Source organism: Phyllobates terribilis, unplaced genomic scaffold, assembly GCF_046119375.1.
Source record: "Phyllobates terribilis strain yellow unplaced genomic scaffold, ASM4611937v1 Scaffold_8__6_contigs__length_399053987, whole genome shotgun sequence".
Classification (NCBI taxonomy): Eukaryota; Metazoa; Chordata; class Amphibia; order Anura; family Dendrobatidae; genus Phyllobates; species Phyllobates terribilis.
The window spans coordinates 130,402,570-130,418,767 of record NW_027362768.1 but is presented as its reverse complement, the minus strand read 5'-3'; the positions used below and the strand labels follow the sequence as shown (position 1 = coordinate 130,418,767).

Sequence of the window (16,198 nt, the reverse complement as noted above, 5' to 3'; positions counted from 1 at the left end):
CTGAGGCAATACTTCTCCCGTGGGGAGTTATCCCATACTCGGCTGCGCAGACAACATCAGCCTCAGCGGTCGGCAGCGCAGCGGTGGTCCCCACTGACCGCAATCCACGGGTGACGTAGTCGGACATTTGCTATACATTAAGACTGCCACTGGTTTGACCACCCTGGGCACCGACCGGGTCACCGCCACACGGAGACTACAACCCCCAGCATTCTACAACAGGCCCGGTTCCGGGTTCCCCTGCACAACACAGGCCCAGGGGTTGCGTCAATAGGAACAGAAAATACATAAATATATTTCCTTGTGTCTTGAAATTCCTGATACATTTTTATATATTAAAAAATATTATTATTGTATTGTAGCTCATTAAATATTAATCCACTAGATGGTGGCCCGATTCTAACGCATCGGGTATTCTAGAATAGGTATGCGGCCGACCGGGCGCAATCAGCAGAGCAGTATTTAAATTTGGCGCCAAAATCGCTGATTGGTCGAGGTCGGCAACCGCGACCAATTAGCAAAGCGGTGTTAAAATTTGGCGCCTATATTGCAGATTGGTCACGGCCGGCGGTCGCGACTAATCAGCAGAGCGGGGTTTAAATTTGGCGCCAATAATGCTGATTGGTCGCGGCCAGCAAACGCGACCAATCAGCAGAGCGGGGTTTAAATTTGGCGGCAATAATGCTGATTGTTTGCGGCCGGCGGTTGCGACCAATCAGCAGAGCGGGGTTTAAATTTTGCGCCAATAATGGTGATTGGTCACAGCCGCGACTAATCAGCAGAGCGGTGTTTAAATTTGTTGCCAATAATGCTGGTTATTCGTGACCGGTAACCGCGACCAATGAGCAGAGCGGTGTTTAAATATGGCGCCAATATTGCTGATTGGTCGCGGTCGGCCACCACGACCAATCAGCAAAGCGGTGTTTAAATTTGGCGCCAATATGGCTGATTGGTCACGGCCGGTGGTTGCGACTAATCAGCAGAGCGAGGTTTAAATTTGGCGCCAATACTGCTGATTGGCCGCTACTGGACCAATGAGTGACGCGGGATTTCCTGGACAGACAGACAGACAGAAAGACAGACAGAAAGACAGATAGACAGACAGACAGACAGACGGGATAAGACAATTATATATATAGATAGTAAAAGTTTAGCTTTGGTAAACCACTGGCAATTGCGAAAAGTGTCTCTTGCAAATTTGGAATAGCATTTCTTGACCTGATTTCTAACCGTGAATATCATAGAATCATAGAATGTTGGAATTGGAAGGGACCTCCAGGGTCATCTTTCCAGCCCCCTGCTCAATGCAGGATTCACAATCTTTGGTGTGTAGATAATTGCTGGCATTTTTTTTACATGTATAAGTTCATTGTCATAAATGTGAAAGAATTGCAAGTTTCTTACTTTAATGACCATCTCAAAGGTGAAGACTCCAGTGAAAACATAATCAAAGTAACGAAGAACCTGTAAGAAAATAACAGAAAACATTAAGAAATCTCAAATATCCAGACTGACAAAGAGATGAACACAGAGACATGGATTTCCTGTAAAATGACCTACCTTGTTGTGATCAGAGTTGGTCAATACTGGATCTTCGGCTGCTAAAGCGATACTGCTAGCAGCGATCACAAGTAAGATGCACATCTCAAAATATCGCAAGTTCACAATATAATGACATACTTTTCTTATTCTAAAGATATAAATGAGAAAATAAATTAGAAAATTTGAAAATTAATTTACATTTGGAAATTAGAAAATGAATTAACATTTTTGAATATACAGGTGCATCTCACTAAATTAGAATATTATCAAAAAGTTAATTTCAGTTCTTCAATACAAAAAGTGAAACTCATATACAGGGTGGGCCACTTATATGGATACACCTAAATTAAGTGGGAATGGTTGGTGATATCAACTTGCTGTTTGTGGCACATTAGTATAAGGGAGGGGGAAAACTTTTCCAGATGGGTGGTGACCATGGTGGCCATTTTAAAGTCGGCCATTTTGGATCCAACATTATTTTTTTCAATGGGAATAGGGTCATGTGACGCCCCAAACTTATTGAGAATTTCATAAGAAAAATAATGGTGTGCTTGGTTTTAACGTAACTTTATTCTTTCATGAGATTTTTACAAGTTTATGACCACTTATAAAATGTGTTAAAGTGCTGCCCATTGTGTTAGATTGTCAATGCAACCCTCTTCTCCCACTCTTGACACACTGATAGCAACACTGCAGAAGAGATGCTAGCACAGGCTTCCAGTATCCGTTGTTTCAGATGCTGCATATCTCGTATCTTGATGGTATGGTGTGGTATATGGGGTACAAAGATAGTGGGGCCATTCTTCATCAATGGAAACCTCAATGCCACTGGATATCTGAAAGTGCTACATGATGATGTGTTGCCCTCTTTATGCACTGAAGATGGCACGTTCCCTGAGTTTTTCCAACAAGATGGTGCACCACCACATTATGGGTGTCAGGTCCGAGCATTCCTACATGAACAGTTTCCTGGAAAGTGGTTGGTCGTCGTGGGCCAGTTGAATGCCACCAAGGTCTCCAGATCTGACCCCCTTAGACTTTTATCTTTGGGGTCCTCTGAAGGCAATTGTCTATGCTGTGAAGATACGAGATGTGCAGCATCTGAAACAACGGATACTGGAAGCCTGTGCTAGCATTTCTTCTGCGGTGTTGCTATCAGTGTGTCAAGAGTGGGAGAAGAGGGATGCATTGACAATCCAATACAATGGGCAGCACTTTGAACACATTTTTTAAGTGGTCATAAACTTGTAAAAAACTCATGAAAGAATAAAGTTACGTTAAAACCAAGCACACCATTGTTTTTCTTATGAAATTCTCAATAAGTTTGATGTGTCACATGACCCTCTTCCCATTGAAAAAAATAATGTTGTATCCAAAATGGCCGACTTCAAAATGACCACCATGGTCACCACCCATCTGGAAAAGTTTTCCCCCTCCCTTATACTAATGTGCCACAAACAGGAAGTTGATATCACCAACCATTCCCAATTAATTTAGGTGTATATCCATATAAATGGCCCACCCTGTATTATATAGAGTCATTACAAACACAGTGATTTATCTCAAGTGTTTTATTTCTGTTAATGTTGATGATTATGGCTTACAGCCAATGAAAACAAAAATGTCATTATCTCAGTAAATTAGAATAATTAACAAAAAACATGTGCAAAGGCTTCCTAAGGATTTAAAAAGGTCCCTTAGTCTGTTTCAGTAGGCTCCACAATCATGGGGAAGACTACTGACTTAACAGATGTCCAGAAGGCAGTCAATGACACACTCCACAAGGTCCCAGAGTTCCAATTTTCATTTGGAAATCAAGGTCCCAGAGTCTGGAGGAAGAGTGGAGAGGCCACAATCCAAGCTGCTTGAGGTCTAGTGTGAAGTTTCCACAATCAGTGATGGTTTGGGGAGCCATGTCATCTGCTGGTGTAGGTCCACTGTGTTTTTTCAAGATAAAAGTCAGCGCAGCCGTCTACCGGGAAATTTTACAGCACTTCATGCTTCCCTCTGCTGACAAGCTTTTTGGAGATGGAACTGTCATTCTCCAGCAGGACTTGGCACCTGTCAACACTGCCAAAAGTACCAATACCTGGTTTACAAACAACAGAATCACTGTGCTTGATTGGCAGCAAACTCGCCTGACCTTAACCCCATAGAGAATCTATGGAGTATTGTCAAGAGGAAGATGAGAGACACCAGACCCAACAATGCAGACGAGCTGAAGGCTGCTATCAAAGCAACCTGGGCTTCCATAACACCTCAGCAGTGCCACAGGCTGATCGCCTCCATGCCACGCCGCATTGATGCAGTAATTGATGCAAAAGGAGCCTCGACCAAGTATTGAGGGCATTTACTGAACATACATTTCAGTAGGCCAACATTTTGGATTTTAAAATCATTTTTCAAGCTGATGTTATAAAGTATTCTAATTTACTGAGATAATGACTTTTGTGTTTTCATTGGCCGTAAGCCATAATCATCAACATTAACAGAAATAGATCACTCTGTTTGTATCTGTCAGTACACAGAGGATCTCCAAACAGAGTTTTTGAGTAGTATTTTGAGAGGGTATGTGCACATGTTAAGTATTTGCTGTGTTTTTGTCTAATTTTGTCTGTACTGTTTCCTTCAGTAAATTAGATTTCTGACGTCTGTTGCACACCTTGCTTTTGCAGATTTGAAGCAGTTTCACATCTGCAGCATGTCAACTTCTTCAGAGTTTTTGTAACATTTTTCACCCATTACGATCAAGGGATAAAACACAAGAAAATAACGCATCAAAAACGCAAGAAGAAAAATGCGTCCAAAAAATGAATGCATTTGACACAGCGTTTTTCCAGCTAACACATCAGTAATTGCAGCAGATTTTTCTGCAGCAAATAATGAACGCATGCACATACCCTTAAAAATGGGAGACATTGATAGATATAATTCACCCCCTAGTAGTACTATCCTTTAAAGTGGTTGTTCGGTGAAAACAAGTTATCATCTATCCAAAGGAGAGATGATAACTTATTGATTACTGGTGGACCGGACACTGGGACCTGCACTGATCGGAAAAACAGCAAATTTTTATCCCCATTAGAATTGTTCATGCTTGACTGTCTCTTCGTTCATTCCCTGCTGCACTCAGCTTTTTCCAGCAGCTCTATAGGGAATTAATGGAGCGACAACCAGGCATCCAACCTGCCATGACATTTTTTATTGGGGATAATTATTCTCTGATCTACTGATCAATGGACGTCCCATTGTTGGGGCACCAACCGATCAGAAAGTTATCACTGAGCCTTATGAGGGGCAGGCACCGAAACAGCTGCCTGCAGATGGGTGTTTTTTTCATTTGGAGTAGACACTGATTTGGCTCATATTTTTAGTCAGGTTGCAAGGCTTGTTAAAGGGTCAGATATTGACTAATAGGGTAGGCGGCACTAGGCTGAGAGCATTCCTTCTTTTGGAGGAGAGATAATTTAAATATCCTTTTACCATGTAGCATTGCCTGATCTATATCACTCTCTATGCCAGCTGTCTGTCTCCATAAGAAAAAAATAATAATTCCCATATATTGGTGTTCACCAACTACAGTCTTCAAGAGCCACCAACAGATCATGTTTTCAGGATTTCCTTAGTATTGCCTATGTAATAATTCCATCACCTGTTCAATATTAAAGAGAACCCGTCACCAGGTTTTCCCCATATAAAGTAGGGTCAGCACCTGTAAGCCCTATGTTACAACATTCTAGTAAGCTGTACATATGTCCCCAATCTGCTCTGCAAGGCTTAAAAAAAAGCTTTTACTATACTCACAGACGGTGCGTTTCGGTTCGATGGGCGTCTCTGGTCTTGATCTGGTGCCTCCTCTCTTCTTACAATCGCTGTACTCCTTCCCTGCTTCATGTGAATGACGTGTCCTATGTCATCCACACAGTGTCCTCAATTGCGCTCCTTCACAAGCTCACTTCTCTCTCCCCTGCCCAGAGCAGAGCAAAGTACTGTAGTGCGCATGTGTGGGGTAAGGCCAAAGAGCAACGATGACCTGTAGGTAAAGCCAACGCATATGCACTACAGTACTTTGCTCTGCCCTCAGCAGGGCAGAGAGAAGTGAACCTGCGCAGTAGCGTGATGGAGGACACTATGGGGATGACAAAGGACGCGTCATCCACACAAAGCAGGGAAGAAAAGCGGTGATCATAAGAAGAGAGGAGGCACCAGATCAAGACCAAAGACCCCATCGGGCCAGACCATGCCGTCTATAAGTATAATAAAAGCTATTTTTTGTGCATTTTAGATCGGCTTGGTGACATACAGTATATACAGCATACTAGAATGCTGTAACAGAGGGCTGAAAGATGTTGGCCACACTTTATTTGTGGAAAACCTCTTGACAGGTTCCATTTAAAGAAATCATGAAAACATTATCTGTTGGTGTCTCATTCATTTGGAAAATATGCTGGTTTGGTCTGGTTGCAAAGCTTTGTTAAAAGGTCAGACACTGTGTCATGTCTTGGTTTCAGGACTCGATCCGGTGACCTCTTGCTGTGTGGTCGGCTTCCCTTTCTGCTGAGCCACAGTCTGTTTGGTCTCTGTCTAATTGCTGATAGTTATTTTGTGTTTTCTTTCCTTTCTTTATTTTGCTTCTATTCAGGTATCTCTCACTTTCCCATTTGCTTCTGTGCTATCACTTCTTGGCAGGGGCTACCTGGCTATACTTCAAGGTTGATGATGTTTGGAGTGCCAGCTCCTTAGCTAGAGATTGTTTTGTCTTGATAATCTCAGTTGCTTTCCTATGGTCTGTTTGTGTGTCTTCCGACCTAGCACCCTTTCCCTACTCCTTCGTTTTGGGTCTGGAAGGTTTCTACGTTGTCCATTTGTCTTTTGGTTCTGCTCATTTTCCTCCATCTTTCCTGTGTGACTGTGTACGCATCCATAGGCCTGTGGCTCATCCTCTGATTTATGTGTTTCTTTCTATAGTTATTGCTTAGTGTTGTACACTGTCTATAGTGATGGTGAAGTTAAGAACATTCAGGGTCAGCAGAAGTTGAGTGGGGGCACCATTTTGTAAACTTAGGGTACCAACCTTTGCGGTTAGGCAGGGACAAATCAGTCTGAACAGGGACCTGGTGAGTGCAGGCGTTGCATCTCTCCTGGTCTGTATGTTACCCGTGAGAGTCTATAGGCTCAGTCACAACACACTTATTTAGTAGCTACCTCTATTATGTGAGACTAAAGAGACTATTTCTTCTGTAGGAGAGCCAATTTGAATGCCTTTTTTTTCCCATGGAGCTTTGTCTGGTCTACGAGACGCCATACACCAGCAGGCTATCTCCATAAGGAAAAACATTGCCTCCCTAGACTGTCTAATAAGAAAGTTGCAAACATAAGATACATACGGGTTGGTGGAGCTGAAGATAAGCATTGAACTGTAAGGTACAATGGCTTTGGGGGACTCTAAAAGTTTTCCTTTTCTTTTCATTGTCCTCTCTTCTCCATCCTCAGGTTCCTCGTCATCCTTTTCTTGATCTTGAGACACAAGAGAAACTTCTCCATCCTTACCTTCATTCACTGTAGCAAGAAGAACAATAGTGAATATGCTGGAGACCACGGTGTATGCAGACAGATCAGCAAAGAGTATAATTATCAGTCAAAGGAGTACAAATATAATAGGACAACACAGACAGCTAGACGATTCCTCACTCTGTACCACGGTGCAGTCGGAAGGCATCCCCACGTCTGGTATGGTGATCACTGTGCTCTCTGTGATTCTCTCAGTACTGCTAGATACATCAGCCAAGCTACAGCTGGTGGGATTGGGACTTTCCTCTTGACTTCTCAGGCTGCCCAGTAAGGCCTGCTCACTGCAATCCATGTCCGGTAGACTGCCATTCTTCCCATGGGTCAAATCCTGCAAAGGAGCAGTGTTGGGACCAGTGCCCTCACATCCCACTGTCCTGTCATTTCTTCCACACCACGAAAATGGTGTGAAGTAGCAAAAAGAGAAAATAATGGTGAGAATACTGATGGCTGAAAGAAGGTGATGTGATGGACAGACACGATCATTGAAGAGGGCATCCGGGTAATGCAAAGGGTTAGGTAAGTGCATTTAGCTAGGTAATTCCAAGGCAGCCAAAAGCAGTGGGTGAAGAAGAAAGAAAAATAGTGGCACTACTGAAAATAGTTTTTACGGATTACTACATTCCTAAGGATAGACCATCAATATGATATCGGTGGGAGTCTGACACCAAGCAATTGCCATTTTGCCACAGCTCAGTACCTTGGAGAGAGGTTGCACCTGGTATTACAGATCATGCATCTCACTCAAACAACTGGACCTGAGCTGTAATACCAGTCATGGCCACTATGAAAAGTATGGAGCCATGTCTCGGAAATACCAAGAAGACAAAGAGCGGCAGCCCCATCAATAAGATTAAATGCTGGGGTGCAGAGGGTGAAAGCCCCACAAATCAAATATCAATTTAGTAGCCCTGGAAAAATCATTTAAAGAGATCCTGTCACCAAAAAAATGAAGTCCAGTCTGCAGGCATCATGTTATAGAGCAGGGGGAGCGGAGTAAATTGATATGTAGTTTTATGAGAAAAGATTCAGTATAAGTTGTGTATTATTAATTTAAATCTTTTGTCTTCCTGGATTTTCCGGTCCAGTGAGCGGTCCTATCAGTGACTGAAAGCCATCTCTGTATACACTTATACAAAGAAAGCTGTCTGTCACTGATAGGACCGCCCACTGGACCGGAAAATCAAAGAAGACGAAAGGTTTAACTAAGTAAAGCTAAGTTATACTGAATCTTTTCTCACAAAAGTATAGATCAATGTACTCAGCTCCCTTGGCTCTATAACATGGTGCCGGCAGACTGGAGTTAATTTTCACGGAGACAGGTTCCCTTTAACATACTCTAAAATTACTGTAAATATTAGTCACAATTAGAATATTTTGCTTAAAATAATTTTATAGTGCTGCTCTCAGGAGGTCCTCCTTTGGGGACAATTATTTGAAATGAATGTATTTAAGGCAAAAAATAATTTATGCAATTGGGTTTTATTAAAAAATTATTTTTTAAAGGCTCTTGGTTTTGCTACACATTTAACTTTGATGTGGTCTGTGATCATAAATCAGCTAAGCAGAGCTCAGAGAAAGACGGATAAGAGTTACAAAATTTCCCGTCATTTAATCTGAAAGAGCTCAATAATGGATCCTCAATTTACTCATTCTGCAGCCAGCAATAGATAATGACACACAGAGGCTATAGATAAGTGGTGAATTTTTTTTAATTAAACACAATTGCAAAATTGGTTTCAAGACCTGAATTCATGCATTTAAGTTCAAAAGAAAATTTGTCTCCAAAAGTGGAGAACTGTAAGAGCATTTTTAGGATGACCATAAATATTCCCAATGTACAGTCCCTTCAGATCTTAGGGTTGCCATGTGCCACAGCCACAATCATTCCCCAGTTTCTTTTTCAGGAGTTCTTGACAACACTGGACTATTCTCCAAACAATCCTGGGCTATCCACTTAACAACACTGGGCTATCCTCCAGACAATTATGGGCTATCCTCCTGACAACACTGGGCTATTCTCTTGACAACACTGGAGTATTCTCCAGACAACAATGGGCTATCTTCCTGACAACACTGGACTATCCTCCAGACAACACTGGACTATCCTCCAGACAACACTGGACTATCCTCCAGACAACACTGGACTATCCTCCAGACAACACTGGACTATCCTCCAGACAACACTGGACTATCCTCCAGACAACACTGGACTATCCTCCAGATAATAATAGTCTATTCTCTTCACAACACTGGGCTATCTTCCTGACAACACTGGGCTATCCTCCTGACAAGACTGGACTATGCTCCTGACAACATTGGACTACCCTCCTGACAACACTGGGTTATCTTCTTGACAAAACTGGGCTATCTTCCAGACAACACTGGGCTATCTTCCAGACAACACTGGGCTATGCTCCAGACAACACTGGGCTATGCTCCAGACAACACTGGACTATGCTCCAGACAACACTGGACTATGCTCCAGACAACACTGGACTATGCTCCAGACATCACTGGGCTATGCTCCAGACATCACTGGGCTATCCTCCAGACATCACTGGGCTATCCTCCAGACATCACTGGGCTATCCTCCAGACATCACTGGGCTATCCTCCAGACATCACTGGGCTATCCTCTTGAAAACAAGCTATCCTCTTGACAACCTGGGGCTATCCTCCTGAAGTTTTGTACTCACGTTCTCAGAAGCAGCCTTTACCACTCCTGCATTTTGCTTCATAATGGTGTCTTATAAATATCCTAATTTATATTGCCACCATCATTAATCTCCATTTCAAGATTTCACATTCAGAATTCACAATATAAGAATTGGTGAAAACAGTAAAAGTGATATGTATTGTACATCTAGTATCAGTAGGTTTTGGATTACATCGAAAATTTGTCCTACAAGAAGCAGGACCGCTTTTTGGCTTTTAGATGTTTATTTAGTAAGGTGATATCTCCAGCTAATATTGGTATGGAATATCATTAGGATATGCCATAACTTTTGGATTGGTTGTGGTCTGAATGGGACTGTGCTGTAGTTCCCTGCACAGTGGTTTGCCAGAAATGGTGCTGTCATGGGAACTCTGAAAATGGGCTAAATGAAAAGGTTTTGGTGTCCTTCAGGAGCGCAATTCTTGTGATAAGTGAGGGTCTCACCCCTCAGCCTTCCCAGATTAAAACTTATGTCAAAAGTTTTTAAAAACTGCAGTTACACTTTAAACTGTTTCAATACCACATATAATAGAGGAACTTTTGAGAGTTCAACAACCATTGACCACTAAATTGGAACAAAAATTACAGGTAATTTTAGTACCTCTCGTCACAATGTCTTAAGCAGCTCTTGGGTGGATCCTCTTCAGACCCTTGCACTTCTTTTGCTTCCCCATTGCTTTTTTCCTCTGTGTGTATTTTTACATCCCCCATATTCTCCTGGCTGGCCCTCGTGCTGTTAGGTGTGCTAGACGTTTCCCGACCCTCAGTTCTAACTTTTTTGTGACGGCTTCTTCTCTGGCTCTGTCTCCTCTTCATTGCATCTTCAGGAGTTGTACCATTCTGTTCAGCATTTTCAGCATTCCCATGTTTGGATTTCTGTCTCCAGTGCTCTCTGAGATTTCTGTGAGAAGGGCTTTCATCACCATTCATCTGACTCTCGCTTGGATTGGCTCCCAATTTTTCCTCTTGCCCGTCTACTTTTTCTCCCGCTGAATCTTCCAGTGCTTTAGTCTTACGATATATACTAGAATGAGGGTTGAGAGCGGCTAGCTCCTCATTCTGAAGGGCTTCCTGGCTGGACATCTGTATGTGCCGCCTTAGTTGGCTTGTGCGTTGCTCCCAAATGGACATTGTATGCCGCTTTCTACGTTCATTACTAGTCAGAGAATTAAAAAACAAGGGAATGAAGAATCCATTAAGTTATACATCAAACAATTCCTGAGATAACTGCTCCGTTATACATTTTTTTCCTGTAATAGCGCCACTCTTGACCATGGGTTGTGTCTGGTATTGCAGCTTATCTTCATTCGAGTGCATAGATGAGAGGTAGAATACCAGACATAAATAAATAAATGAGGATAAAATTAAAGAGAATCCGTCACAAGGTTTATGCTGCTGGATCTCTGAGGGTAGAACCAAAAAAGGCAAAAAATGTGCAGGGTCTAAAGTAATTGAAAAATTGTACAAATTAACTTTTATTAAAGTTAATTGAAAAATCATAAATATATCCAACACAATGGTCACAAAGACATATTGATGGGTGAGCCAAAAGGGAAACACCCGTAGCAAAATGGCAGCAGTCAAAACAATAAGATGCTATATAAAAAAAATGTATATGCCCAAAAGAGTATAATGATGATTAGTAAATGCAGTTAGGTCCATATATATTTGGACAGAGACAACATTTTTCTAATTTTGGTTCTAGACATTACCACAATGAATTTTAAACAAAACAATTCAGATGCAGTTGAAGTTCAGACTTTCAGCTTTCATTTGAGGGTATCCACATTAAAATTGGATGAAGGGTTTAGGAGTTTCAGCTCCTTAACATGTGCCACCCTGTTTTTAAAGGGACCAAAAGTAATTGGACAGATTATATAATTGTAAATAAAATGTTCATTTCTAGTAGTTGGTTGAAAACCCTTTGTTGGCAATGACTGCCTGCAGTCTTGAACTCATGGACATCACCAGACGCTGTGTTTCCTCCTTTTTGATGCTCTGCCAGGCCTTCACTGTGGTGGTTTTCAGTTGCTGTTTGTTTGCGGGCCTTTCTGTCTGAAGTTTAGTCTTTAACAAGTGAAATGCTGCTCAGTTGGGTTGAGATCAGGTGACTGACTTGGCCATTCAAGAATATTCCACTTCTTTGCTTTAATAAACTCCTGGGTTGCTTTGGATTTATGTTTTGAGTCATTGTCCATCTGTAGTATGAAACGACGGCCAATCAGTTTGGCTGCATTTGGCTGGATCTGAGCACACAGTATGGCTCTGAATACATCAGAATTCATTTGGCTGCTTCTGTCCTTTGTCACATCATCAATAAACACTAGTGACCCAGTGCCACTGACAGCCTTGCATGCCCAAGCCATCACACTGCCTCCGCCGTGTTTTACAGATGATGTGGTATGCTTTGGATCATGAGCTGTACCACGTCTTCGCCATACTTTTCTCTTTCCATCATTCTGGTAGAGGTTGATCTTGGTTTCATCTGTCCAAATAATGTTCTTCCAGAACTGTGCTGGCTTTTTTAGATGTTTTTTAGCAAAGTCCAGTCTAGGCTTTTTATTCTTGATGCTTATGAGTGGCTTGCACCATGCAGTGAACCCTCTGTATTTACTTTCATGCAGTCTTCTCTTTATGGTAGATTTGGATATTGATACGCCTACCTCCTGGAGAGTGTTGTTCACTTGGTTGGCTGTTGTGAAGGGGTTTCTCTTCACCATGGAGATTATTCTGCGATCATCCACCACTGTTGTCTTCCGTGGGCGCCCAGGTCTTTTTGCATTGATGAGTTCACCAGTGCTTTCTTTCTTTCTCAGGATGTACCAAACTGTAGATTTTGCCACTCCTAATATTGTAGCAATTTCTCGGATGGGTTTTTTCTGTTTTTGCAGCTTAAGGATGGCTTGTTTCACCTGCATGGAGAGCTCATTTGACCGCATGTTTACTTCACAGAAAAACCTTCCAAATGCAAGCACCACACCTCAAATCAACTCCAGGCCTTTTATATGCTTAATTGAGAATGACATAACGAAGGGATTGCCCACACCTGTCCATGAAATAGCCTTGGAGTCAATTGTCCAATTACTTTTGGTCCCTTTAAAAACAGGGTGGCACATGTTAAGGAGCTGAAACTCCTAAACCCTTCATCCAATTTTAATGTGGATACCCTCAAATGAAAGCTGAAAGTCTGAACTTCAACGGCATCTGAATTGTTTTGTTTAAAATTCATTGTAGTAATGTCTAGAACCAAAATTAGAAAAATGTTGTCTCTGTCCAAATATATATGGACCTAACAGTATGTGCAAAATCAAGCATACATAATATATAGACTGATTTAAATTGGAGTGTCAAAAGAATGATTTCCACAAAAGAGTAGAAAAGGGTACAAGCAATAGTAACAAAAAAATAGTAAGTGACTCACCCACCAAACACCCGATGTGCGTTTCGCAAATGCTTTGTCAGGGGTCAAAGCACTTGATGAAGCATTTGTGGAAACAGGGCATAAATGGGTGTCATTATGCAAATAAAAGTTGGTCCATCCCCCTTAGAATAATTGGAAAAGTTAGTATGTATGGCTTAAAGTAGTGACATACATCCTGATTAAATTGCTGGATGTAGTTGCCATAAAATCACCCTTATCAGTCACTATGGGTGGTGATGTTGTTGTCCATGCCGAGAAATGCGCGCACCGACCACCCAAGTGATCAATTTTCCTCCCCTGTATGAAGTTGAGAGAGAAAGTTGTCAAGCAGCCACAAAAGGATGGGGGGCGCTTAACTCACAGGGCCCCCCATGCGACTAATAAAACAACTACTACAAGACACCTAGTAAGTGGCCAGCAATAAATCCAGGGGCTCCGTCACTACTTTATGCTGCCCTCATATCGAGTAGGATAACCCTAGTGTCAGATTTTCTTCAATAAAGACCAATTACAATGCGGCTTGATCTTATATTGTCTGACTATACATATGTTGCCATATCAGCCTGTTCACTACTAATTACAGTCGTTTTTTTATATTTGGACATAATGTTAAAAGGCTCAACTAATATGTAGGGTATGTGGATAATTTTAGTATTTGATTTCAGGGTTTCACATGTTTCCAATTACTGGTTAGTTGAGATTTCATGCAAACATTCTGTTATCCCCCTAATCTGTAGGTAATACACGCTGTCACACTGGTAATTACTGATGTTACTGATAAGGCGCTATGTCATTATATGACTCATGATTGTGAATGAACCATTTCATGAGGTTCCTGCGACTACTCGCCGCATTAGAAATCCTCACCAAGTCCATTCACTGGGAATACGTCTTTTAACTTAAAATTTTTTTTTATTATTTTGGCTCTACACATACTGTAACGTTCTGTGAATTTACTAAAACCACGTACTATCCAATACAAAAAATACATAATGGCTCGGTAAATATTTATATTTTATAAAGGGGTCTGTTTAAGATTAGAAAAATAAGAAAGTTTTCCTTACATAAGAGTGTATGCTACAACTTTTTCTAGTGTTTTTTTGGCTTCTTAGCTCTTTCCAATGCACTAGAAATTAGCAGATTTCGATTTTTCACAGCATCAGCGGAATGAAACTGTGTTTTTTTAATCTCACGCCTATCTAGCATGGTGATTTACACATTATAAAGAAGCACTCCGACTAAAATGTACTCTATTATACCCTGGCTGTGCAATGGTTCTGCTATGTTCTTACTGATCGCTGTCTTTTCTGGATATCTGAGTCGTTACGGTTCTACTCTGCCCCTTATGAGTGTAAACCAAATGAACCTGTTCACACAGCATCTTTTGGGTGGACGAGAAAATGGTTTATTCGATGTAAGTCTATCAGACTCACATCAACTCATAGATTCACATTGAAACAATGACTTCCGTTCCAAAGAAGATGCTGTGTAATCTGGCAGGTCTGAATTCAAGGTTATGTGGTGCAAGAAAAAAAACCTGTAACAGCGTGCAAAAAGTGAAAAAGCAACTATCTATAAGTACATGAGCATATGCTCTTTATATACCACACTTATTGCAAACAGAATAATAGATAAAGTTAAAGAAACACTCCCACCAATATTTTATCAGTAATTTGAGAGGGTTGTAAGAGATAAGATATATCTTGTTGTTGTCCAAATTCAAGAAACCTCTTTTGGCATATTATGGCTTAAAATAGTTTTAACAAAATATTAACAAGGTGAAGGGAACATTAGGAAATAAAGAAATAAGTTTTAGTTAAAGAGAACCTGACATGAGGACTTTATAACCCAAACTAATGGCATGTATATAAAGGAGCTTTAATGATGAGTAAATCCTTACCTTTCTTGTAGAAATCTGTTTTGCAGTTTTGGAGAAATCCATAGGTTAAATTTTAGGCTAATGATTTACAAGTGAAGTGAGCGGGTGCTGCACTTACAGCTCTCCTGCCTCTCTCCCTATACCCCACCCACTGTCTTTCTCCTGTCTCTGACTGACAGGTGGCTCATGTTTCAGTGACCTGTCAGTCAGAGACAGGAGGCAGGTAGGCAGGCGAGAAATAGAGAAATAGGGAGAGAGGCAGAAGAACTGTGAGTGCAGCGCCCGCCCACTCCACTTGCAATTCATTAGCTGACAGTTTAAACTATGGACTTCTCTAAAACAGCAAAATGGATTTCTATAAGAAATTTGAGAATGTAATTTGAGAATTTACAAACATGCCATTAGTTTGGGGCATCCAATCCTGATGACAAGTTCTCTTTAATACTCCTCTTTAATCCACTCTGGATGGGAAGTAATGAAGTCTCATCCTTTAGTCAACTGACCATTGAGGCCACAGATTTTCTGCAGGGTCAGATGACTGATTCCTTCAGGTTTTTGTCACCTAACCTGAGAGCAGCATAATGTAGAGACAGAAACTCTGATTCCAGTGATGAGTCACTTAATGTGCTGCTTGTTGTAGTTTTGATAAAAATCACTGGTTTATCAACAGGAAATTATCACTAGAGGACTAGTAAACCTGCTGCCAGGTAGTCCTCCATATTCAAGAGCTCTTTATAACCCCGCCCCCCCACTGATTGGCAGGTTTCTGCCTATACACAGTGTATACAGAAATCTGTCATTGAGTGGTGTGGGCGGGGTTATACAGGGCTCAGCCTTTGGGCTCTGCTAGATCTGCAGCAGGAAAAACTGTGATTTTATAAAAACTGCGCCAAGCAGCCAAGTAAGTGACACATTGCAGGAATCAGGGTCTCTGCCCCTTCATCATGCTGCTCTCAGATGGGGTAGCAAAAACCTGGTGAAAGATTCCCTTTAAAGGTCTAAAAAAGGTTTCTAGTAAGTTGCGGGAGCTACAGGGAAAGAGTCATGAATGATTAGACTTCAAGTCCTCT

General features: G+C 41.4%; 1 protein-coding gene across 7 annotated transcripts in view; it reads right to left on the bottom strand.

Annotated features, from left to right (window-relative positions):
* Positions 1 to 16,198, bottom strand: part of CACNA1E (calcium voltage-gated channel subunit alpha1 E) — a 1,192,401-nt gene that overhangs the window by 97,886 nt on the left and 1,078,317 nt on the right. For all 7 annotated transcript variants that reach the window (XM_073643295.1, XM_073643291.1, XM_073643293.1 and 4 more), the window contains 5 exons: positions 10,430 to 10,984; positions 7,234 to 7,496; positions 6,930 to 7,101; positions 1,561 to 1,690; positions 1,405 to 1,464 (listed from right to left, as the gene is read on the bottom strand). In XM_073643295.1, the coding sequence (XP_073499396.1) occupies positions 1,405 to 1,464; positions 1,561 to 1,690; positions 6,930 to 7,101; positions 7,234 to 7,496; positions 10,430 to 10,984 (1,180 nt within the window). The remainder of the gene's footprint in view (positions 1 to 1,404; positions 1,465 to 1,560; positions 1,691 to 6,929; positions 7,102 to 7,233; positions 7,497 to 10,429; positions 10,985 to 16,198) is intronic.